The sequence below is a fragment of the Carcharhinus amblyrhynchos genome, chromosome 30, assembly GCF_965287045.1.
Source record: "Carcharhinus amblyrhynchos chromosome 30, sCarAmb.v2.hapA, whole genome shotgun sequence".
NCBI classification, from domain to species: domain Eukaryota; kingdom Metazoa; phylum Chordata; class Chondrichthyes; order Carcharhiniformes; family Carcharhinidae; genus Carcharhinus; species Carcharhinus amblyrhynchos.
In genome coordinates this window covers 7,701,008-7,726,980 of record NC_137353.1, presented here as the reverse complement: position 1 = coordinate 7,726,980, position 25,973 = coordinate 7,701,008, and the positions used below count along the sequence as shown (strand labels likewise).

General features: G+C 43.8%; 1 protein-coding gene across 2 annotated transcripts in view; it reads right to left on the bottom strand.

The window, feature by feature from the left end:
- eno1a (enolase 1a, (alpha)) overlaps positions 1 to 25,973 on the bottom strand; it is a 61,911-nt gene that overhangs the window by 9,946 nt on the left and 25,992 nt on the right. The window contains exons 4-8 of one of the 2 annotated variants that reach the window (XM_080215483.1): positions 22,609 to 22,667; positions 15,257 to 15,326; positions 12,863 to 12,996; positions 10,200 to 10,422; positions 2,873 to 3,070 (exon numbers count right to left, since the gene is read on the bottom strand). In XM_080215483.1, the coding sequence (XP_080071609.1) occupies positions 2,873 to 3,070; positions 10,200 to 10,422; positions 12,863 to 12,996; positions 15,257 to 15,326; positions 22,609 to 22,667 (684 nt within the window). Of the gene's footprint in view, positions 1 to 2,872; positions 3,071 to 10,199; positions 10,423 to 12,862; positions 12,997 to 15,256; positions 15,327 to 22,608; positions 22,668 to 22,910; positions 22,970 to 25,973 lie in introns of both variants that reach the window. The other variant, XM_080215482.1, reaches the window with a different exon arrangement.

The following is a 25,973-nucleotide window of genomic DNA, read 5'->3' as shown; positions in this document are numbered from 1 at the left end:
CCCCTCTTCAACAATCCTCTCATTCTATCTGACACGATGATGATCTTCGAATTCATGTGTGTCTCAACAAGCCAAGGGTTGGACTGTAGGATGTTACAATTATAGGATGGGATGACAGTGGCAAGTAGTTAGCATTGCTGACTCACAGTGCCAGGGACTCGGGTTCAATTCCAGCCTCGGGTCAAGTCTGCGCGTTCTCCCAGTGTCTGCTTGGGTTTCCTCTGGTTTCCTCCCACACTCCAAAGATGTGCAGGTTAGGGGTATTGGCCATGATAAATTCCCCTTAGCATCCAAAGATGTGTAAATTAGGGGGATTAGTGGGGTACATACATGGTGTTTCGGGGATACGGCCTGGGTGGGATTCTCGGTTGGAGAGTTGGTATAGACTCGATGGGCTGAATGGCCTCCTTTTGCACTGTAGAACACGCACCGCCCCCCCCCCCCCCCACCCCCACACAACACTGTCTGTTATTTATTCACAGATGCACTTTGATTTCACTGGTTATATGGGATCTGAACATGTACAATAAGCTGTACTCTACCTTATTCCTCACATAATTGATGCATAACTTCACTTTGTCTGTCCAACAGGTTGTCATGGGCACGCACAAAACCTCTTGCAGAGAACTTTTTTCTCAACATGATTTCATATTTGAAAATCATAGGCTTTAGCTTTGTTCCACTAGTCATGAATCTTGGGTTCTGGTCTCCTGTGATTTTCTCTAGAACGATTTCTGAACATTTCCTCTCCACAGTTTGACTGCTAGGGGTATCGAACTTCATGGGCACTTCATCCATGTTGTTGCTGGGACATAGTGGGTACTTGTGTTCGTGCTGCTGTGTGACAGTGAATCACTGAATACTGGTAGTTTTGTCATCAAGGCCTTTTGGTGATCTCTGAGCGATCTTGGTCTTCTGCTGGGGCACAAAGCATTTTTGTACCGTGAAGTGACTCCACCAAATAGCTCAAACAGAGGTGGACAATGCTGGGAAAACTCAGCAAGCCTGACAACATCTATGGAGAAAGAATAGAGCCAAAGTTTCAAGTCTGAATGACCCTTTGTCAGGGCACCGACTAGCTGTTGCTCAGAAATCTTTGCTGCCGTCTAGGTTTGATCAAATATTTACAAACGCATTGCCCCTCTGGTGATGACATTGCTTTTCTGACAATTCTCGGGCACTCATCCTGACACGAGCTTCTCAAGATTGGGCCAATGGCTGGTCCTTGTTCTCATGGCACATTGTATCTTGGGCCGATTCCCCCTTTCACCCCCACACCATCTTTTCCATGACAAATGCCCTCATTGTGGCACAATCTTCTGTTGAGTTAGCAAATGCTACAACATGTGGCTGGAAACCAGGTTTGTACTTCATTCTTTTTGCCGGAGGGTCCTCCTTTCTGTTCATCATTTGTCCCACGTGGTCTGCTGTGTGGGTGTATGTAAAACTCCCACACCCTTGGCAATGCGGCCCATGCCTCCTGCTTGATCCCACTTATGAAGGTGAGTAAAACACAAAATTCTGGAGTTTCAGAAACTGAGGCCCACTCCCAACATCGTGCAGCATTTCTTGGCAAGAAATGTTGAGGTTGCCTTATATATCGAGTACACATTCAAACAAAATGAAGTCATCAGGTAGTCTGCAATCAACAGTAAGATTAATGCCACCCCTCCATTGATGTCGTACTTTCAAATCAGTAGGTAAGTAATCAATCAACAAGAAACCAACCCCTACCATCCTACGCTCCCTATGGGCAGATTGCTTGGTGATATGTATCCTGTTTGTAGGTTACCTAAATCATTTTGATTGATTTGTCATTTGTATTCATTTACAGTGAAAAGTATTGTTTCTTGCATGCTTGACAGACAATGCATACCATTCATAGAGAAGGAAACGAGAGAATGCAGAATGTAGTGTTACAGTCATGGCTCGGGTGGAGAGAAAGATCAACTTAATGCAAGATAAGTCCATTCAAAAGTCTGATGGCAGCAGGGAAGAAGCTGGAAGAGAGAATGCCTGGGGTGCGTGGGGTCCTTAATTATGCTGGCTGCTTTCCAAGGCAGCAGAAAGTGTAGATAGAGTCTATGGATGGGGTTTGAGTGATGGGCTGGGCTTCTTTCATGACCGTTTGTAGTTTCTTGTGATTTTGGACAGAGTAGGAACCATACAAGCTGCGATACAAGCCAAAAGAATGCTTTCTATAGTGCATCTGTAAAAGTTAGAGAGAGTTGTAGTGGACATACCAAATTTCCTTAGTCTTCTGAGAAAGTAGAGGCATTGATGGGCTTTTGTAACTATAATGTCAGCGTGGGGAGGTGACAGGACAGGTTGTTGGTGATCCAGACACTTAAAAACTTGAAGCTCGCCTCCATTTCTACTTTGTTCCCAATGAAGTAGACAGGGGCAGGTCCTCCACTACGCTTCCTGAAGTTGATGACTATCTCTTTGGTTTTGTTGGCATGAGAAAGGGGTTATTGTCATCACACCAGTTCACCAGATTCTCTATCTCATTCCTGTACTCTGTCTCTTCATTGCTTGAGAGCTGACCCACTACGGTGGTTAAGCCATAAAACTGTTACACCAACTCTCAAAAGGATTACACAAGCAGATTTCTTCACTGTCACGCTAATTATAAGGCAACCGACCTTTAGAACTGTTGAGGAACTCCATGGCTAATAAATTAAAAGGTTTAATCAAGCGTTGGATTTAGCAGTAGTCCAATGGGTTAAGCAGTGACAAAGCCACCAGTCTTTAGCTAATCTTAACCACAGATTGCTAGATTTGCCCTCAGGCTGAAGGTTAAGTTATGTCAGCTAAAAGATTCAACTCAGAGATACAGCAATCATAGGGATAAAAAGCTGCAGGGTCTTACCAGGGTAATTTTGCGCGAAACTCATGTAAAGGTCAATCAGTTTGTCGTGACTGACATAGCGGCTGGGGTTCGGTGGGGATTTGAAATCCAAGTCATATTTCCCATCACGATAGAACTCCGAAGCGGCAATATCCATGCCGATTACAACCTTGTCAGAGTAGCCGGCTTTCTCAATCGCGGTCTTCAACAGTTCCAAAGCTGCAAGAGAAAAACAGTCAAAATCTGAGCAGCCCCAGTCTTTGCTTCCATAGTTTTTAATGGCACTGAGGGCATTTTAATATGGCCAATCCACCAACTTTAAGGGCATTCAAATGGTCAGTGGATAGGCATATGGATAACATTGGAATAGTTTAGGTGAGAGGGTCATTAGATTGTTGCACCGACCCGCGGAACCATTGAGGGCTGAAGGGCCTGTGCTGCGCTGTAACGTTCTACGTTCCATGTTTTATTAAACCTGAACATCTTTGGACTGTAGGAGGAAATCGGAGCACCTGGAGGAAACACACACACACATATACAGGGAGAACGTGCAAACTCCATACAGACAGTGACTCGAGGTCGGAATTGAACCCGGATCTCTGGTGCTGTGAGGCAGCAGTGCTAACCAATGTGCCATCCAACATTGCTCAATTAGATTTTCAGAGATGGTGGCTTTGAACCGCTGCAGCACGCTGCATCTTACACAACACAGGGCTGCTACTAACAGCAGGTCGTCTTAAACTCCAGGATGTTACTTACACATCAGGAACTAAAATGCTGCAATAAGTTTCAAATGTGTACAGTCACAGGGTGATGTGGCGATGTTTCCATATGTCAGGGAATCTCAAATTAAGAGTCATTAGTGGGGTGTTGAAGTCACAATTAGATCTACTTGAATGTCAGAGCAGGCTCGAGGGGCTGAGTGGCCTAGTCCTGTTCCCAATCTGTATGTTCATAATTATTTATAATACGTTCCACAAGAAACCTTTCCAATAGCCAGTTATTGAAATAAATCTGTGGAATTTATTTGTGTTGGAGAAAAAAAGCTCTAATCTGGCTTCTTTGGTCTTCCCTTCCATAATTTTATATAATTTCCAGCTTTTATGACATAAAAGGCTATTTCAATTTTGCTAACTGATTAAAATTAAAGTCAACTAGCAACATGGAACCTGACTGTATTGATTAAGCTACAGATTAGTGATCCAAGATTATTGGTCCAGTGGTGATTGGAAACAATGTATTTAAATCCAGAGGTTTGGAACAATGATCTGTAAATCCATGTTCAATTCGACCACAGAAACTTTGTTTCCCCCCACCAAAGGTAGGGGAGTCTAAAACTAGAGGGCATAGGTTTAAGGTGAGAGGGGAGAGATACAAAAGAGAGGCAATTTTTTCACACACAGGGTAGTGAGTGTCTGGAACAAGCTGGTAGAGGTGGGTACAAATGTTGTCATTTAAAAAGCATTTAGACAGTTATATGGGTGAGATGGGTATAGAGGGATACGGTGGCACACGGATTAAGAACACAAGAACATAAGAACTAGGAGCAGGAGTAGGCCAACTAGCCCTTCGAGCCTGCCCCGCCATTCAATAAGATCGTGGCTGATCTGTCGCTGCTCAGTTCCACATTCCCGCCCTCTCCCCATAACCCTTAATCCCCTCTCTTATCAAAAACCCATCAACCCGCGTCTTAAAAATATTTAGCGAGGCAGCCTCCACCACTTCAACGGGCAGAGAATTCCAGAGATTCACCACCCTTTGAGTGAAGAAGTTCCTCCTCAACTCCGTTCTAAACCGCCCCCCTTTTATCTTGAGGCTGTGCCCCCTAGTCCTACTGTCTTTTTTGAGTGGGAAGAGTCTTTCCACCTCTATCCTATCCATCCCATTCATCATCTTATACGTAGATTAGCACTGTTGCCTTATAGCACCAGGGACCCAGTTCAATTCCCGGCTTGAGTCACTGTCCGTGTGGAGTTTGCACGTTCTCTCTGTGTCTGTATGGGTTTCCTCCCGTTTCCTCCCACAGTCCAAAAGGCTGGTTAAGTGCATTGGCCATGCTAAATTCTCCCTCAATGTACCCAACAGGTGCCACAGTGTGGCAATTGGGGGAACTTCACAGTAACTTAATTGCAGCGTTAATGTAAACTGATTTGTGACACCAATACATAAAGCATAAAAAATTGTCAATTGGGACTAACTTAGTGGTTAAAAAAAGGTGGCATGGACAAGTTGGGCCGAAGGGCCTGTTTCCATGCTGTAAACCTCTCTGACTTGAAGCTGGGGAATTGAAATTCAGTTAATTCAATAAATCTACTCTTAAAAAGTTCACATTAGTATTGACAATTGGGAAGCTATTGGATTGTTGCTGGAACACAATTCGGGAAAGAACTCTCCTGTCCTTACCTAGTCTGGCCTATGTACAATTCCAGGCCCATTGCAAAGTGGTTGACCTATCAGCCTCAAGCGACCACTCTACTCAAGGCCACCACCACTTTCTCAAAGGCAAGTAATGAATGTTGGCCTTGCCAGCAATGCCCATGTCCAGTGAATGGATTAACAAAGAAGACTGCTAATTTTCAAAACTGAGCAAGCATTTTAGATTGGATTGGTTTAATCTGATCCAACATGGTTATAGCATCAATTTTTTTTTAAAGAAATTTCTACTGTAATATATGTAGTTAATATAATTAGTACTGCATTTTAATGTTAAGTTAATAGAGAGTCATCATTGTTGGTCAAAAGCTTATCATTTGTCATTGAGATGGTCAATCCTTGCTTCCAAGGTTCTATAGACAGCACTTTTCAAATCCACCCCCATATGGAAAGAAGAGGGCAGCAGATACCTGGGAATACCACCACCTACAAGTACCCCTCAAACCATTCACCAGCCTGACTTGGAATTGCATCACTGGCCCTTAACTGTCACTGGGTCAAAATCCTGGAACCTCCCTCCCTAACAGCACTGTAGGTGTACCTACACCACAGGGACTGCAGCAATTCAAGGTGGCAGCTCACCACACCACCTTCTCAAGGGCAATAAATGTTGGCTTAGCCAACAATCTTCTTAACTCTGTGGGACGTTGGCATATGCAAACTGTGCCATATTTGTCTCCATAACCCATTTGAACATAAGAACATAAGAAATAGGAGCAGGAGTAGGCCATCTAGCCCTTCGAGCCTGCCCCGCCATTCAATAAGATCATAGCTGATCTGTCGTGGCTCAGTTCCACATTCCCGCCCTCCCCCCATAACCCTTAATCCCCTCGCTTATGAAAAACCCATCAACCCGCGTCTTAAAAATATTTAGCGAGGCAGCCTCCACCACTTCAACGGGCAGAGAATTCCAGAGATTCACCACCCTTTGAGTGAAGAAGTTCCTCCTCAACTCCGTTCTAAACCGCCCCCCCCCCCTTTATCTTGAGGCTGTGCCCCCTAGTCCTACTGTCCTTTCTGAGCGGGAAGAGTCTCTCCACCTCTATCCTATCCATCCCATTCATCATCTTATATGTCTCAATGAGATCTCCCCTCATTCTTCTAAACTCTAACGAGTACAAGCCTAGTTTATTCAGCCTCTCCTCATAGCTCAACCCCCTCAACTCCGGTATCAGCCTAGTAAACCTCCTCTGCACTCCCTCCAAGGCCAAAATATCCTTGCGTAAGTGCGGCGACCAAAACTGCACACAGTACTCCAGCTGCGGCCTCACCAATGCCCTATACAGCTGCAGCAAGACCTCCCTACTTTTATATTCAATCCCCCTCGCTATGAAGGCCAGCATCCCATTCGCCTTCCTGACCACCTGCAGGCTGGGTTTTTGGCACCCAGGTTGACAGGTTGTTAAGAAGGCGTACGGCGTGTTAGCTTTTATTGGTAGAGGGATTGAATTTCAGAGCCGTGAGGTCATGTTGCAACTGTACAAAATTCTGGTGCGGTCGCGCTTGGAGTATTGAGCACAGTTCTGGTCGCTGCATTATAAGAAAGATGTGGAGGCATTGGAAAAGGTGCAGAGGAGGTTTACCAGGATGTTGCCTGGTACGGTGGGAAGGTCTTATGAGGAAAGGCTAAGGGACTTCAGGTTATTTTCATTAGAGAGAAGGAGGTTACGAGGTGACCTAATTGAGGCATACAAGATGATCAGAGGGTTAGATAGGGTGGACAGTGACAGCCTTTTTCCTCAGATGGTGACAGCTAACACGAGGACATAGCTTTAAATTAAGGGGTGGTAATTATAGGACGGATGTCAGAGGTAGGTTCTTTACTCAGAGGGTAGTAAGGGCGTGGAATGCCCTGCCTGCAGCAGTTATGGACTCGCCAACTTTAAGGGCATTCAAATGGTCAGTGGATAGGCATATGGATAACATTGGAATAGTTTAGGTTAGAGGGCCATTAGATTGTTGCGCTGACCAGTGGAACCATCGAGGGCTGAAGGGCCTGTACTGCGCTGTAATGTTCTATGTTCCATGTAACAGTTGGCTTGGAACAGCAAGGTGTGCTATAAATGAAGAGAGATTTTATTCCTGTCTAATGCTCTTATAGGAAAGATAACAGAATTCATTAAAGCGTCAGCCTACTTTTAGTATAAACACAAAATACTGCGGATTCTGGAATCCGAAACAAAAACAGAAAAGTGCTGGAAAATCTCAGCAGGTCTGACAGCACCCGTGGAGAGAGAATAGAGCCAACTTTGAGTCTAGATGACCATTCGTCAGAGCCCATTTTTCTGACCCCTCATCAGAGCCTATTTTTAACAGCGCTTTGAAGTTCTCATATTGCCTGCCTTACGTTCTTCATTTACATATTCATACTGGAAGGACGTGAAGCCGATATGGTCAGATATTTCCAGACTTGAAAAGGGAAATTCACCAGGGATTGTAAATTCAAATGGAAGGCAAAAAAAAAGATTGGGGTGCTGGGGCTGCCTTAGGTACATCTCACCTTGAGAATCTGGTGCAACTATTGGCAGCTAAAAAAACCTTTAACTGCATGGCTGTTACAAATAGGACACAAAACATGCAGTTTAATTACTGAGCTTCAGCTGGCAATTTCAGGCAAAATGCAGCCTGTGCAGTCTGTCCCACATAATCAATGGGAAGCAGGTTTTAGAAACACATCAGAAAGCCCAACTAAAGGTGGTATTGGCTGCTACCTGGAACACATCTTGTATTCCACACAGCAGCGAGTTATGATTATTTGACAGCTGCTTTTTCAGTCTTGCAGATTCAGCACTCGCGATGAGAGCTGGGTCAACAGTTCAGCATTCTTGAATCACGCCAAATTTACAGTGTTACGCTCAGCCGGGTTTGGTTTAAGGACTTGCACTTCAGCAGCAATATGTAAAGGGCACAGTGGTGTACATAGTCTGAAGATCTTGCTTTTAATAAAAAAAAACCCACTAAAATCCAACTGAACCAAAGACATCCAATATCAAACCCAGGACAAGTTCGGTAAGGTTTTAAACGCAACAGGCTAAAATCTCAGACTTAGCACAGGGACTGCAAATAAATAGGGCAGCACATTGGCACAGTGGTTAGCCCTGCTGCCTCACAGCGCCAGGGATCCGGGTTCAATTCCGGCCTCGGGTCACAGATTATGTGGAGTTTGCACGTTCTCCCAGTGTCTGCATGAATTTCCTCCGGATGCTCTGGTTTCCTCCCACAGTCCAAAGATGTGCGGGTTAGGTGGATTGGTCATGCTAAATTACCACTCAAGAGTCAGGGAGACTAGCAGGGTAAATACATGGGGTTACGGGGATAGGGGCCGAGTGGAATTGTGGTTGGTACAGTTGGGCCAAATGGCCTCCTTCTTTGGGACACTATGAAAAGTCTACTTTCTCAGAGATAGGGGATTTACACAGTGACATCACTGCAATCTTACTGTAAGCCTACTTGTGACACTAATAAATAAATTTTGAAAAAAGAGGTGTGTGTTCATTCCCTAATCCAAAGACTAGGGAACGGAATCAAGATCAGCACTTACAGTGGAATATGCACCAAGTGCGCGTTGTATCATACTGCTTTCCTGCAATAAACATCTAGCTCACTCGGCCAAATATAAAACTTCCCGTGACACTATTTCAAGAATCCAATAACTCTACACCTCTCTTCACTAATCTCCAAAACCAAAATCATTTAATTGCTGTTGATTGGACCTTGCTGTGTCCCAAATGGCCACTGTATTTCCCCACAATGACTACACTTTTAAAGTGCTTCACTGGCTCTAAGTACATCGGCTCCTAAAACTTCATCTACAGCTCAGCCACAATCAATACACCACTGTCATCAGAGATTATGTCCAGATCCTTGACTCCAGTAAGGAAAAGTTCTATTCTGACCTTAATGAGTCATCACTGTCATCCCAAAAGAAGAAAAGATCATTCTTCTGGGAGACTTTAATGACAGGGGCAATATGGTGGCAGTGGTTGGCACTGTTGCCTCATAGCCCCAGGGGTCCAAATTCAATTCCAGCTTTCAGTGACCATCTGTGTGGAGTTTGCATATTCTCCGTGTCTGTGTGGGTTTCCTCTGGGTGCTCCGGTTTCTTCCCATACTCCAAAGCTATGCGGATTAGATTGATTGGCCATGGTAAATTGTCCCTTAGTGTCAGGAGGACTAGAAGGGTAAAGAGAAGAGGTTACAGGGAAAGGGCCAGGGTAGGATTGTGGTCAGTGCAGACTCAGTGGGCCAAATGACCTTCTTCTGCATTGTAGGGATTCTACATGTTGGGATCACAAAAAATGCTAAATAAAACAAAACTTTTCTTTATTCAAACCCGTTGCTCACAGAGTCCAGTTTTCCGAGTATACTGGTTTAAAAAAAAAATCATTCTCGTCACACATGACAGTGATTTTAACTGTTCAATAATAAATCAGTTAAAAAAAAACTGGACTCAAGTGTAGCTCCAACAACACTCATGAAGCTTGATACGATCCAGGACAAAGCAGCCCCACAGCCCCATCCACAAACACTCACTCCCTCCACCACCGATGCTCAGTAGCAGCAGTGAATACCGTCTACAAAATACACTGCAGCAATTCAACAAAAATCCTTGAGCAGCACCTTCCAACTCAACACCATTCCCATCTAGAAGGACAAGGGCAGCAGACAGATGGGAACCCCACCACGCCACTTACCATCCTGACTTGGAAATATATTGCCGTTTCTTCACTGGGTCAAAATCCTGGAATTCCCTCCCTAACGGCATTGTGGATCAACCCACAGCACATGGACTGCAGCGCTTCAAGACGGCAGCTCACCAGCACCTTCTCAAGGGTAACTAGGGATGGGCAATAAATGCTGGCCTAGCTAGCGATCCCCATGTCCCATAAATAAAAATAGAAGTTTGTTCACTTACCTTCTTTGTTTTCCAAGATATTTGGTGCAAATCCACCCTCATCACCAACATTGATTGCATCCCTCCCATACTTGTCCTTGATGACATTCTTTAAGTTGTGGTACACCTCAGCACCAATGCGCATTGCCTCCCTGAAGTTGGCAGCTCCAATTGGCAGGATCATAAACTCCTGCATGGCTAACTTGTTGCCAGCATGAGATCCACCATTGATCACATTGAAAGCCTAGAAAAATGAACACAAGACATTTCAGCAGGAGAGCTGGTGGCTGGTCCAATCCAAGCAACTCTTCCCATATCACTCAATCATGCTGACCTCTCCCTAGTCTAATGTGGAAAAATCTTATTTACAGATGCACATTCTCAAAAGAAGCAACTGGCAACACTAAGTAATCTACATTGGACTGAGCCCGAACACGAGTTCAAATCTTGACCAAGTTACAACCATAGAAAGATGCACCATAGAAAGCATTCTATTTGTATCACAACTTGGAATGGCTCCTGCTCTGTCCAAGACCACAATAAACTACAAAGGGTTGTGAATGAAGCCCAGTCCATCACTCAAACCAGCCTCCCATCCAATGACATTGTCTGCACTCCCCGCTGCCTCAGAAAAACAGCCAGCATAATCAAGGTCCCTACACACCCCAGACATCCTCTCTTCCGCCTTCCAACAGAAAAAGGATACAAAAGTCTGAGATCACATACCAACTCAAGAACAGCTTCTTCCCTGCTGCCATCAGACTTTTGAATGGGCCTACCTCGCATTGAGTTGATCTTTCTCGATACCCTAGCTATGACTGTAACATTACATTCTACACGCTCCTTTTCTTCTCTATGAACAGTATGCTTTGTCTGTATAATGTGCAAGACACAATACTTTTCATGGATAAAAGCAAATTACTGCAGATGTTGGAATCTGAAACCAGAAGAGAAAATGCTGGAAAACCTCATCTGTAAGGAGAGAAAAGAGCTGACATTTTGAGTCTAGATAACCCAAAAGGAATAGGACAATTCTTTTCATTGTATACAAATACATGTGACAATAATAAACCAAATCCTGGTAGGTAGACAATTTTACTCTCCAAATCAATCCCGCACCATTAAGAACTTTTCAGCAACACTCTCCTCTTCACTCTTCACTTACCAATACAAGTAAAGGGAATCCAAATATTTTATCTTCCTTTTAATCACAGATTACAACTTTCTGCCTAGCAAAGAAACCATCACGCCTCATCCCAATCTTGTCCTCTCAAACCCAGGGACCTACGCTGCACCATTTGCTTTTCAGATACTCCATGGACTTAGCTGAAGGTCTTAGTGTCTAGCAGGTATTCATAAGTGGCCCAAAGAGGAGGAAAGGAGAATGAACCACTAAAATGGAGGGTGCTGTGTTTGGCCTATCCTGGAATTGAGCGCTGGCAACACTTCTGAACTTACTCCAAAGGAATCATTCAGTGCAAAGTTCGTTTTGGCAAACGGAGGTCATATTTCACTGAATGGGAACAGTTTGCATCCTTAATTGAAACAGCAGTATTTGGTTACATATGTGTCCATAAATATATGCCTACATGCCCCAGCACAATATCTACAATGTACTGCATTTGAACAGGGCCTTGGGGTACTCAATAAAGTTTTAATGAGCTGTAACATTAGAGATTTGTAACATTAGACAAGGTCCCGATGCCTCAATAGATGCAACGGTATCTTGTAACTCAGTGCAATGATCTTTCCTTTTATGAGTTTGAAGAATCTGGCAATGGTAAATCACTGAGTAACAGCCAAATAGACATTTCTCTCAGATGTTCACTGCAGCAGGTCTGGTGCAATTTGGCAATTGGGAGGGTAACCAAATCTACAAATGACACACTGAATGTCGTACTCAGTACCTTTGATTTAATTTATTGTCACATGTACTAATATATAGGGAAAAGTATCATTTCTTGCACATTATTCAGATAGAGCATACCGTTCATGGAGAAGGAAATGAGAGAGTGCAGAATGTAATGTTCCAGCCATACTTAGGGTGCAGAGAAAGATCAACTTAATGCAAGGTAGATCCATTCAAAAAAGTCTGATGGCAGTAGGGAAGAAGTCGATTGGTACACATCCTCAGACTTTTGCATCTTTTTCCCGACGGGAGAGAGAATATCTGGGGCGCATGGGGATCCTTGTTATGCTGGCTGCTTTGCCGAGGCAGCGGGAAGTGTAGATAGAGTCAATGGATGGGAAGCTGGTTTGCGTGATGGATTGGGCTACGTTCATGACCTTTTGTAGTTTTTCACAGTCGTGGGCAGAGCAGAAGCCATACCAAGCTGTGATACAACCAGAAAGAATGCTTTCTATGGTGCATCTGTAAAAGTTGGTGAGAGTCGTAGCTGACGTGCCAAATTTCCTTAGTCTTCTGAGAAAGTAGAGGCGTCGGTGGGCTTTCTTAACTATAGTGTCGGCATAGCTGTAACAGCTGAACTATAGTGTTGACAGTACCAGAGCATGTGGTCTCTGTCATCCTGGGAGGATGCAAAAGACCGGGATGCTGTTGCATCCCTCAATGGGATAAAGACTTCACTAACAAAAGACCCCTGGCACCTCCTCAAAACAAAACGGGAACTTAAACACTCATGCAGAATATAAATCACTGAAGCTTGCTCGAAACAGAAACTTACTGGAACCGGCAGGATAACCTGTGTGTTGCCCGCAAGGTGGGAAATGTGACGATACAGAGGGACCCCTTTCTCAGCAGCTCCAGCTTTGCACACAGCCAATGAAACACCCAGAATAGCATTGGCTCCAAATTTAGCTAAATAAAAAAGTTTTAAAAATTACTCGAAGGTGAAACAAATCAGTTCATAAAATTTCAATTAAAATGTTTTGGTTACAATTAAAAAAAAACCTTTCCCCACCAGGCAAAGGAGTGTGTAGTGAACCTCCTAAAGCAAAGAATCATTGAAATCGCTACACTGCAGGAGGCCATTTGTCCCATCGAGTCTGCACTGACCACAATCCCACCTCGGCCCTATCTCCATAACCCAACATATTTACTCCACTGATCTCTCTAACCTACACGTCCCAGGGCACTAAGGGGCAATTTAGTATGGCAATGCACCTAACCCATACATCTTTGGGCTGTGGGAGGAAACCCATGCAGATACAGGGAGAATGTGCAAACTCCACACTGACAGTGACCCAAGCCAGGAATTGAACCCAGCTCCCTGGAGCTGCGAGACAGCAGTGCAAACATATGTGCCACAGTGCTGCTCACACAGAGGCCCAGGTTCAATCTTGGTCTGGATCAATTAGAGCAGAACAGTTGAGGGGGTTGGGGGAGGTGGGGTGGGGGCAAGGCAAATGGGGGAATGCAATTTTTACATCCACGAAAATAGATGGTAAAGAGGTGGAGGAAATGTTTCACACAGTGGATATATTATACTCACGCACATCCATCGCCAGGTTACAGGCTACTGGTATGGTCAGGGTATAAAAGCAGAAACTGTTGCTGACACTTGGGACGGCACGGTAGCACAGTGGTTAGCACTGCTGCTTCACAGCTCCAGGGAGCTGGCTTTGATTTCCATCTTAGGTCACTGTCTGTGTGGAGTTTGCACATTCTTCTCATGTCTGCGTGGGTTTCCTTGGTTTCCTCCCAAAGATGTGCGGGTTAGGTCAACTGGCCATGCTAAATTGCCCTTAGTGTCCTGAGATGTGTAGGTTAGAGGGATCAGTGGGTGAATGTGTAGGGATATGGGGGTGGGATTGTGGTCAGTGCAGACTCGATGGGCCGAATGGCCTCTTTCTGTGCTGTAGGGTTTCTATGAATCTATATCTGGAGGTCTGATAGTATCTGTGGAGAGAACAAGAGCCGACGTTTCAAGTCTGCAGAGTCACCCAGAGTCTCAAAACATTGGAGAGAGAATAGAGCCACAGATGCTGTCAGACCTGCTGAGATTTTCCAGCATTTTCTGTTTTTGTTTCAGATTCCGGCATCTGCAGTGATTGGCTTTTATCTATGGCTCCGGAACAGTCTGGGACTTTTTAAACCATGACTGCCTCTTCTCAAGTGGGCAATGCAACAACATCTTAACCCCAAGTATCTGCCAATTAAGCAGCAACCAGGTCATGATTTATCTAACAATCAGTTGCAAACAGAAGCATAACCACTTGGCATGTCTCCAGAACAGAAGCCAAACTCCTGATTGGGAACAGATCCTGAAGGCTACAAATCTGAATTTATATCCAGTTTGTCAGTGGTTAGAGATTATAGAGAGCAGTTCAGGCAGTGACAGAGATGCAAGGCTAAGATCATGCTTCAGATCAAGCCCAATAAAGGCTTGAATGTCTTATCTGTCAGCTTGGATCTTGTGGGGACCACCAATTGGGTTTAATTGGCATTTGAATTTAATTTTTGGAGCAAGGAATGGATTTGGGTTCCCCTGTTCCATTGGCTTTGCAACATACAATCTCAACAGTGCAGAACAAAACCATTCTGTCCATCCAACCTGTACCAGCAATAATCCCATCCAGACCCTATCCAAGTAACCTCATATATTTACCCTGTTAATCCCACTGACACTAAGAGGCAACTTAGCATGGCCAATCAACCCAACCCGCACATCTTAGGACGGTGGGAGGGAACTGGAGCAGCTGGAGGAAACACACGTGGCCATGGGGAGAACATGCAAACTCCACACAAAAGTCATCCAATGCTGGAATCGAACCTGCTCCCTGGTATGGTAAGGCAGCAATGCTAACCACTGTGCCACCATGTCGCTCTTCATTGAAGAATGGAAAAAAAAGTCCCAAGTTTGTGCATGCATGGGTGCACACCCCATGTTGGCACTCAGTGTGGGATACTTGAGAATAGAAACTATCCGCTTCAAAAATAAAGGATTAAAAATATCTAGCATCCTTATGACCTGAAGATAATTTGACACCAAGGTCAATCAGAAGAACATATCTTTTAAAAAAAATTAAACACAGTAGAAGGCATAACAATACGGATTAGTAAATAAGATTTTCAATAACATTTACCAAGACACGTCTTTGGAAAAATGCAAACCTACATTTATTTTCAGAGCCATCCATCGCCAACATCAACTTGTCAATCTTCTCTTGCTCAGTAACATTAACACACTGTTGTGTGGGGCAGGGGAAGGAGGAGGAAGGAAAAGTCAGATAAAGTAAATGGAAATTGTAAACTTGTAAACTAGGTGGAACACAAGAGACATTCAGCCAAAGACCACTGAGCTATCTGGATTCATTCAAAACTAGCAACTTAATGAAAGGAAGAATTGATCACTACTGCACTAATTACACCTGCTTAGATTACCTGTGGGGTGAGGGTAAGGTAGAAAATGACAGTGGCATTCATTCTCTGCCAGGTTGTGTTGAACAGATCAATGGGTCTCGGCATTGTTTTTTTGGCTATTTTTCACCATAAAGCACCGTTCTAGTTGGCTTCTCATTCTCCCCGTCTGCCATTTCTAATCCTGTTCAAACGTTATAGCACCAAATGAGCCAACTGCATATACAAACTTAGGACGGCACAGTGGTTAGCACTGCTGCCTCACAGCACCAAGGACCTGTGTTCAATTCCTGGCTTGGGTCTCTGAATGTGTGGAGTCTGCACGTTCTTCCCATGTCTGCGTGGGTTTCCTCCGGGTGCTCCAGTTTCCTCTAACAGTCTGAAAGACATGCTGGTTGGGTGTGTTGGCTGTGCTAAATTCTGCCTTAGTATATCCGTACAGGTGCCGGAGCGTGGTGACTAGGGGAATTTCACAGTAACTTTATTGCAGTGTTAGTTTAAACGTGCTTGTGATACTAATAAATAAACTTTAAAACTTTTTTCCTCTATGATTAGCCCAGTCTAACCCCAGTCTCCTGCACCTTCCCCATTCTGCTTAGTGCCTTTTCCTTTTCATTTAAAACCTTTAATTCTCTTAGAAATACAGCTTTTACTCAACATGTGGCAAAGGGATTCTACAATCTAACTGACTGCTCCCCACTCGGTTTCCATACATTAATGGTTTTAACAGTGGAAATAACCTTTGCTTTTTACCTTAAAATTCCAATCTTTAAAAAGGTGTCAACCAGTAATATTTTTACCAAACCCAAGGAAGTTAAAAGTGCCTCGGTCTCTCCGTTAACAGGAACCACCTCGCCCCCAGCAATAGCTCATGCAAATCTACATTTGTATCTGCTCCATAGCTTTTAACTTGAAGTTAAGTGAACTGCAGTCCAATATCAGTGTCAATATGCTTCAGTACAATTTGGCTCATTATTGAACTGCTTTTTCCCATGGTTCACTACAGGAAATCATGAATCAATCATTAAAAAAAAACAGACACATTTGTTCTGAGGGGAGTCACCTTCCATACCAGCACGTCCAATATGTCTTCCTTTTTCCTCAACCAAGGTCTCACCCACTGTTCAGCACAAACCCAGACTATATTTGTTCAATTTCTCTTCTGTTCTTATCCCTTTTCCTTCCTCTTCTCTATCCAAACAGCCTCCATGTTGAACGGGTCATCCTCTGCTGTTTCCCCTAGCTCCAGCTTGATGTTACCAATAAACATTTTCTCCTCACCCCACACTCCAAAAGAACCATTTCCCGCCACAATATCCAGGCCCACTCTGCAATCACTACCCCCTCCCCCCCAACCCCACCACCGCCCGATACAGGCACAGGAGATGCAACAACTTCCCTTTTATCTTCTCAATGCCCCAAATATTCCTTCCAATTGAAGAAACAATTTACTTATTCTTCTTTCAATTTTGTCCTTTATTCTTTGGTCCCGATGCAAGCTCTTCTACAATCAAGAGCAAAATGTAAATTTTGGGGACCGCTTTGTGGAACACCCGTTTCTCCCACAAATGTGACTTTGTTCAACGCTGCATTCTCACTGACCTCAGTGCCCTTAGCCTCCTGCTTGGTTTCAATGAATATAAACAAAAGGTTGAGAAACAGCAACGCAACTCTGGATTAGGCACTTTGAACCCACCAGATTCCACCGTGCTGTCCCACTCTAGAATCTATGATTCAGACTCAAAATGAGTTCACCAATTTCAGATCATAACCTCTGATTCAATTTCTTTTCTCAGAAGCTACCCTCGATAAAAATCTGCTATCGTCATTTCCACCTCCTCTCTGTCAATGTCTTATTAATTACATTAAGGGTTAATGGCCATTATGCATGTTAACAGATAAGGGGTATTGGAATGCCTTATTAATGGGGATATCTGGTTCACTGGCATGTGAGTAGTGTTAACTCTGAACTAAGTCAACAAACTCTTTGTTTCCTTACTCCTCTCAGTACCATTTCATTTTGCTTCGCACCATCACTGAAACACAGAAGACAGGGGCAGGAGGAGGCCATTTGCCCTTTCGAACCTGCTCCACCATTCATCACAATCATGGCTGATTGTCCAACTCAATAGCCTAATGCTGCTTTCTCCCCATAACCTTTGATCCCATTTGCCCCAAGTGCTATATCCAGCTGCCTCTTGAATACATTCAATGTTTTGGCATCAACAACTTCCTGTGGGAATGAATTCCACAGGCTTGCCACTCTTTGGGTGAAGAAATGTCTCCTTATCTCCATCCTAAATCAATCTCATCCTTTATTTTCTACTGCCTTTCACCCCAGCACAAGACTTCACTAAGTCCTTTCCCCTTCATTTTCCCCCACTTTGAATCATAGAATCCCTGCAGTGCAGAAGGAGACCTTTTGGCCCATTGAGCCTGCGCTAACAACAATCTCACCCAGGCCCTAACCCAATATATTTACCCTGGTAATCCCCCTGACACCAAGAGGCAATTTAGCATGGTCAACCAACCTAACCCGCACATCTTTGGAATGTGGGAGGAAACTGGAGCAGCTGGAGGAAACCGAAGCAGACATGGGGAGAACGTGCAGACTCCACACAGTCACCTGAGGCTGGAATTGAACCTGGGTCCCTGGCGCTGTGAGGCAGCAGTGCTGACCATTGTGCTACCACATTGATTAAAGCCAGTTGCATCTCTGTCTTGACGACAAAAGGGGATTGACCGTCAGCTGGAGGGGTGGGGGAGAGGACAATGGTGAGAGAGGCTGCACACCTTACTAAGTACCCTCTTGCTGAAGGCTGGTAGCCCCATTTAGTTATGGTATCCCTCATCAAATCAGGCAAAACATCCCCCAAGAGGCATGAAGCTGCTTGCCCTGGTGGGAAGAAAAAAGTGCTTCAGACTGGCAGCAAGACTTTAGCATAAATACACGCTCAGATTTGAAATCTGAGGATCTGCACCATTCCATGATTAAAGCTATGGTCTGAGTTATAACCAGACTGTTTAACTTAACAAGAGGCAGGAGCTGTTCAATGCAGATTATCTGCCATCCGATCCTCACCTTTGTGTCACACATTTATCCAGCATTTACTAGCACAGAATCAAAATGCTGAATTGTGCAAATACTAATTATTGTATTAGAATCTTGCTTCATTCAAGCGATAAATCAGAGCCACAGCAATATACATTCAAAATGAATTGGTGCACACTACAGACTGAACTGCAAATGGATAAATAGCTCAGGTATATCATGCACTGATCAGATAATTAGTCTGAGTGCAAAAACAATCAAAAAGAATCTTTGGTACAAGTGAAAAGACCTGAAGGCAACACTACATTAAACATTAGGATACAATATTCATATGGGCATCATATACTTTACGATTACTTTAAAGATTATCTAACTGGTTTTTCATCTGGGGCGGCACGGTAGCACAGTGGTTAGCATTGCTCCCTCACAGCGCCAGGGACCCGGGTTCGATTCCCAGCTTGGTCGACTGCCTGAATGGAGTCAAGACATTCTCCCCGTGTCTGCGTGGGTTTCCTCCAGGTGCTCTGGTTTCCTCTCACAGTCTGAAAGACGAGCTGGTTCGGGTGCATTGACCCGAACAGGTGCCGGAATGTGGCGACTAGAGGAATTTCACAGTAACTTCATTGCACTGTTAATTTAAGCCTTACCTGTGACTAATAAATAAACTGTAACTTTATTGCTGTTTTAGAATTACAGCAATATTTGTAATCTCAGAGCAACCCTTTAAAGGTAGCAGATAACAGGTTAGGTTGAGGTATGAGAGGAAGCTCAAGTTTTCTGAATTTGGAATGTACCATTTGATAGTGGAAACAGATTCAATAGTTACATCCAAAATGAAAATCGATAAATACTTGGAGAAGAAAAATAATCAGGGCTAATGGGAGAATTTAGAGTTCAGGGGGTTTGGAGGAGAGGCGTGGGGTTGGTGGGGGGGCGGGGGGGTGGGCGCGGGGGTGGAGTGCGGGTAGTAACTTGAATAACCTGACTGCACTTTGGAAAAGCCACCAGAGACTCAATAGGCTGAATGGCCTCATTCTGTGATGTACCATTTAATGATTATGTATTTCCTCGTCTGGCTATTTTAGCACGTCCGTTCGGTGGCCCAGTGGTTAGCACTGCTGCCTCAGGGACCCAGGTTCGATTCCCGATTCGGGTCACTGTCTGTATGGAATCTGCATGTTCTCCCTGTGTCTGCGTGGGTTTCCTCCGGGTGCTCCGGTTTCCTCCCACACTCTGAGAGACATGCTGGTTAAGTACATAGGCCAGGTCAGGCTAAATTCTCCCTCAGTGTACCCGAACAGGTGCCAGAGTGTGGCAACTGGGGGATTTTCACAGCAACTTCATTGCCATGTTAATGTAAGCCTACTTGTGTTACTAATAAATAAACTTTAAAAATAAGCTTATAAAGGACACACTGTTGCGAGCAACCTATGTGTTTTGCCTGTGAGCTGGTACACACACTTCAACATGATACAAGACAGAATCACATCAAGGAGAGGGAACAATGTCATAAACCATGGGAGTGACGCTCGAGAAGTTCATCAATATCAACCTGATTGACGTGTGATGACCTTGAAACATGTGTTCACAATATAGAAAAAGTTAATGCTTGCTCTACTCTCTGTTTCTGTTTATTTATCCCATGGGGACTGTGGGAGGAAACCAGAGCATCCGGAGGAAACCTGCACAGGCATAGGGAGAAAGCGTAAACTTCACACAGACAGTAACCCTCCATAGATGCTGTTGAATATTTCCAACATAGAATTCCTACAGTGAAGAAGGAGGTCGTTTGGCCCATCAAGTCTGCACCAACTCTTTGAAAGAGTATGATATATGCAAAGGAAAAATCCTAAAAGAAAAGAAAAAATCCAGATCCTAGCCCCATAACTCCATGGCCAAGTCATTAACCTGCATATCTTGGGACACTAAGGAGCAATTCATCATGGCCAATTCATCTAACCTGCACATCTTTGGAGTGTGGGAGGAAATCGGAGCACCCAGAGGAAACCCACACAGACATGGGGAGAACATGCAAACTCCGCACAAACATTGACCCAAGCCAGGAATCGAACCTAGGCCCTGGCGCTGTGAGGCAGCAGTGCTGACCCTCTGGACTGAGTCAAGACACCATTCTCTGAATTGCTTCTAACACAGTTGTATCCTTTTGTCGAATAACGAGACTAAAACTGTACACAGGACTCCAGATGTGGTTTCACCAATGCCCTGTATAATGGCAATAAAACTTCCTGTCTTCTATATTTCATTCCCTTGGCAATAAATGGCAACATTCCATTTGCCTTCCCCTCCAGTTCTGCAGCCTGTGCTTGGGGAACTGGTTCCTTCCTATAGACCGACTGACAAGGACTGTAGCCGATTCCAAGCATGCTCACTCAGGAGGCATCAGCCCTCTGGAGGTGGCCTGCGGCGAGGTGGTAATGTACGTTGTGCTCGAGTATTAGGGAAAATAGATTTTTTTGAAAATTATTGGGGCCTTTAAATGCACATAATTTTTGCAGCAGTCACAACGTCTAGTGGGAGGAGAAGATTGAAATCATTTCACCGTATTTGTTCAGAAAAGCCGATCTATTTCCTCTGTGCATTATTTATACAGCTCTTGAAGTATCGGTATAGTTGAACATGCACGGCAGATAAAAGTTCCTCAAACACTGTTGGGAACTCAAAGTTTTATCACAATCTGGCTGGATTCTATTAGCTCTTTGCTAAAATCAAAATCTGATAATGTTGGCAAAATATAATCCAACACCCTTAAGCAAAAAGAGATACAGATCCATCATCAAAACTGGAATCATTTAAATTCAAAACATGAACTATTTTTCCTTTGCATACACTGCAGACCTGCTGTGTTGTTTCTAGCACTTTGTTTCAATTCAAATTCCAAGCAATTGCAGTTTTCCAAAATTTGGTTATTGCCTAATCCCTATCCTGCCGCAATGAGAGATGGAGAAGTCAAAATAACCAACTGGAGCTTTTGCTGCTGGGTTAAGCACATGATCTCAAATGTTTCCTATACAAATAGCGGGCGTAAACAAGTAAATAAAAAAATCCCTTATACCAAGTGAGCAAATCTTAAAATGCATCTCATCATTGCTGGCATGTCTGGTGACCTGCAGGGCAGCACGGTGGCACAGTGGTTGTCATTGCTGCTTCAATGCCAGGGACCCAGAGTTCGATTCCCAGCTTGAGTCACTGCCCGTGTGAAGTCTGCACCTTCTCCCCGTATCTGCATGGGTTTCCTCCGGTTTCCTCCCACAGTCTGTAAACTGTGTGGGTTAGGTGGATTGGCCATGCTAAATTTGACCCTTAGCATCAGGTGGAACTAGCTAGCAAGAATGCATGGGGCTATGGGGATAGGGATAGGGGCAGGGTGGGATTGTGGTTGGTGCAGGCTCGTTGGGCTGAATGGCTTCCCTCCGCACTGTAGGGATTCTATGATTTTATCTCAACTATTCCCTCTGTTCTGGCTGGACTGGGCAAAATAATTTGTAATCACCCATTTATTTGAAGGGTCTGCATCCATGGCAAGGTTGAAGGTCCACCATGTGGTGCCAAGGGATCAGTGTAAACACCTCCGGCAAAACCAAATCCCTCTCCATCTCTGAAATTGGTGCCGTAGTGGTGAGTATTTGGCCTAATCCAAATGCTGGCTGCAGGAGGCACTTGCTTTGAATCAATCTGCAGAACAGGCTGAACTCCAGCACTGTCCATACACATTGCTGAACCTTCCTCAGACGGGCATCAGCAAAAAGGTCCACAGCTTGTGGTGCACTTACCACTTCATTCTCTAAGAGTCTCAAGAGACACCACTGTTAACCCTTTGAGATCTTGGAATTGTCAGCAACAAAAGGTGTGTGTGTGTTTCCGTGTTTTTGCTACCGTGCTGTATTAACGATTTCAATGGACAGGAACCATTTTGACAGTAAACAGGATATTGGACACAAACAGAGTCAATTGGTGGAAATAGACATCTCTGATCATGGCATAAGCAACATGGGCAAGAACATTCAACAGGGCAAGTCAAGGACAACAATGAAACCTACCCGCTTTGTCAGCTCAGGTGCAATTAAGTTATTGATGTTGTCAACAGCTTTTGTAACCCCTGGAACAAACAAGCAAATTAATCATTGTTCTACCAAACATGCATGCACATGCTCTACAGGCATTAGTGGACCATCTGCTATGGACAGATTTCAAATCAGAAATTTTACTCAGTAAATGATCAATAATTGAACTGGGGGGATATATTTTGGATCAGGAAGCAATGACAAATCTACAGATGCCTGCTCGGAATGTTAGTTAGCAAAACGCATGCTCCACTGGTTAACTTCATCACAGTGGTTACCTGGCTACACAAAGCAGGTCCAAGGTACTGGTTAACATACTTTACGGCTCTTGACACACCTGGCAGGAGTGAAAAAGAAGTTACAATTGAAGAGGAAACATTGGGAAGCAGAGACCAGATCGTGTAAGGGCAAGGTCAGGGCAACAGAGAGAGAAAAAAAGTGCCAGCCATAAATCTACAAGAGTCACTGTTGTACAGTTATAATGAAGAATTACTCGCTGGGGTGACTGTTCCTCCAAATTTAGCCTATTTACATTGCGAGGCACGTTGCAAATAATGTACCATTGCTTACAAGTCATGTGTGTGACTAAATTGTTGTACAGGAGCTGTCCTAGTATAGGCAGACATTAATCTGTCCCTAAAGAGGACATAAATCCCAGTTATGACACGGCCATCCATGCCTATGGAAACAGTAATGCTGCCTTGTTATGTTACAGCATTGCCAGAAGGTATATATTGTGTATTATATCCATCATCCAAAGAAGTGTTGACAAATAGATTTTACTGTTAATGCAATCTGACAACATAGCTCCAAAGAAGCATGGATGGGAATTGAAGTGTGCAGACACAGACCTGACAGAAAGAAAATTGAGCAAATCATCAACACAATATTACAGTTGCTAAAGTGTTTACAATCTGGGAGAACCAGGGAGAGCATCTTACTTCTAGTGCTGGAGCAGGAAAAGTAGTTAATATTCAGCACAGGTTCCCGAGTCCTCCAAGCAGTTTAGTGTTGTCAACTCAGGGCTAAAAGAAATATCTTTTACGTACAAACCTTCAAACCAAAGAATGCAACTTTGAGCAAGATTCAATCCAGTAACCATGGGAAGTGGAAAAGTTCACAGGAATGCAACTGGCGTCACTGAAGAAGATGTTGTTAAAAGTCAGGGGAATAGATTTTTAACTTGTTCTCTGAGCATAAAACTGGCATTGCACATTGGCCACCAAACTCTTACTCCCACTGGTTGATGTTGTATCTACATCTGTGATGACAAGGTTACATGTGTGTCATTTATAGCATGGACTATCAAGTGAGGGATTTGCTTCCATTTCAAGCTACGTTAAGACTTCATTCTGTGACCCACAAAGCTCAGAATCATCCCATTTTCAAATCCCAATAGGCCGTGAGGCTCTTGAAATACATATGATTTAAAAGTCAAAAGTTGACATGCCCGTCCTGAATGAGATTCACTTGGTTTTCATGCACTTTATATAACCCATGAACCATTGAGTGCCCCCCATTTGAATCTGGCATTCTAAGTCCTTAAAATAGGCTGGATATGTTTAGAAAGCAAAGTATCTCAGATAACACGATAGTGCCTGACACATTTCGATTTGAAAGTGGGATGGTTGAACTTTGCGAGTCACAGAATGAAATCTTAACGTTGCTTGAAATCGAAGCAAATCCCTCACTCAGGGTACTCCATGCTATAAACGACACACATGTAACTTTGTCATTACAGATCTACATACAACAGCGACCAGTGGGAATAAGAATTTGGTGGTCAATGTGCAATGCCAGTTTTATGCCCAGAGAACAAGTTAAAAATCTGCCCCCTTGACTTTTAACAACATCTTTGGTGATACCAGCACTTCAGTTCAGTTGGAAGAACATCTGAAAATGCATCCGATGGTCCCTTCAGTTCCATTATTTCATCCTCCTTATAGTACAAAGACCCCTCTAAAATCAGATCATGGTTAGCAGTTCGGTGCTGGATAAAAAGGCATGGAATCTGTCAAGAAGCTTCATCAGATTACACAAAGAAAATTAGATACCAAGTTCTGAGGTAAAACATATTCCTGTTTCTGAAAGCCTTGTCAGTTTTTTCAGATTCGTTGTAACGTTAAAGTACTTTCGTCTGCCAACCTAAATAAGTCAGTTACAGCACGGCCCAGAGTCCTGTCTATAAAGAATAAGCCCAATCTAAATTGCTTCTATAAGCCAACTGTTGTGCATTTCAAACACATGTGAAATGATTGGCACCTGAATGGGAATTAAATGCAGTGCTGAAATGAGAAGGTTGAATTGTTGTTCTTTTAGCTCAGTGCGCTTAGGAATGTGCCTGGTTTTAATTGCCAGCCTGTGCTGAGTTAGCAGTTAGCTGGAATCACACAGAAGCCCTATGGTCAGTCTCAGTCTCTCGCAGAAGGCAAAACAAAAATCAGATCATTCCTCTCTCCTCCTCGTCTTTAACCCTGCAGTGCTACAAGTAGTCTACATTTTTCCAATTCTAGCCTTATGTACTTGAACAGTTGTCCACCACTTTTTCTTTGTCTCAACAGTGGTGGCTATGCCTTCAGCTGTTTTGGCCCCTAAGCTCTGGAATTCGCTCTCTAAACCTCTCCCGATCCTTTAAGACGCTCCTTAAAAATTGACCTGCGTGTCTTAAGCTTCTGACTACCGGTCATAAAGTGTCCTCCCTTGACTTGGTATAAACCTTTGTCTGATCACATCTTGAAGCACCACGGAGTGTTTTTACAACGTTAAAGGCATCACGCTCAAAAATATTTAAGCAACACACAACTCCAGCCTCACATCTTCAAACTGGTGCCTCCAATTGAATAGCAGTCCAATTAAACTTTTGGCAGATTGTTGGTTGCAATATTAGCATTCCATCGACAGCAAAGCAAGTCATGCCAGTGCAACATTGAGAAGCAAAAACAACAAGCACATTGCTAGCCAATGATAAATTGGTTGCCATTTGCACTCGACAGGATTGTGAGCAGGAATCTGCTTTTTTTTTAGATAACTTGGGTCGTGCAAACATCACAGATGCAACGTGCAAAGCACTTCTATGTTATCCGAGGCACACAAGCTTTGGAACAACATTTACCTCAAGACTGCATATGATGCACCGATCTCCTACAATTAAAACTGCAAGCAGAAGCTGCCAACTATAAACGAAGAATGTCAAAGAACAGAAAGCCAATTAAGTTAGTCATCATCACCAATAGTATCAAAGCTTGAGCAAGGTATAGCCCTTCTGAAGCAATTCGCCAACTCGATGATGTTAAGGCTTCAAAAAGAAGATCAAACAGAAATCAGAAACAGCTTTCCAATCC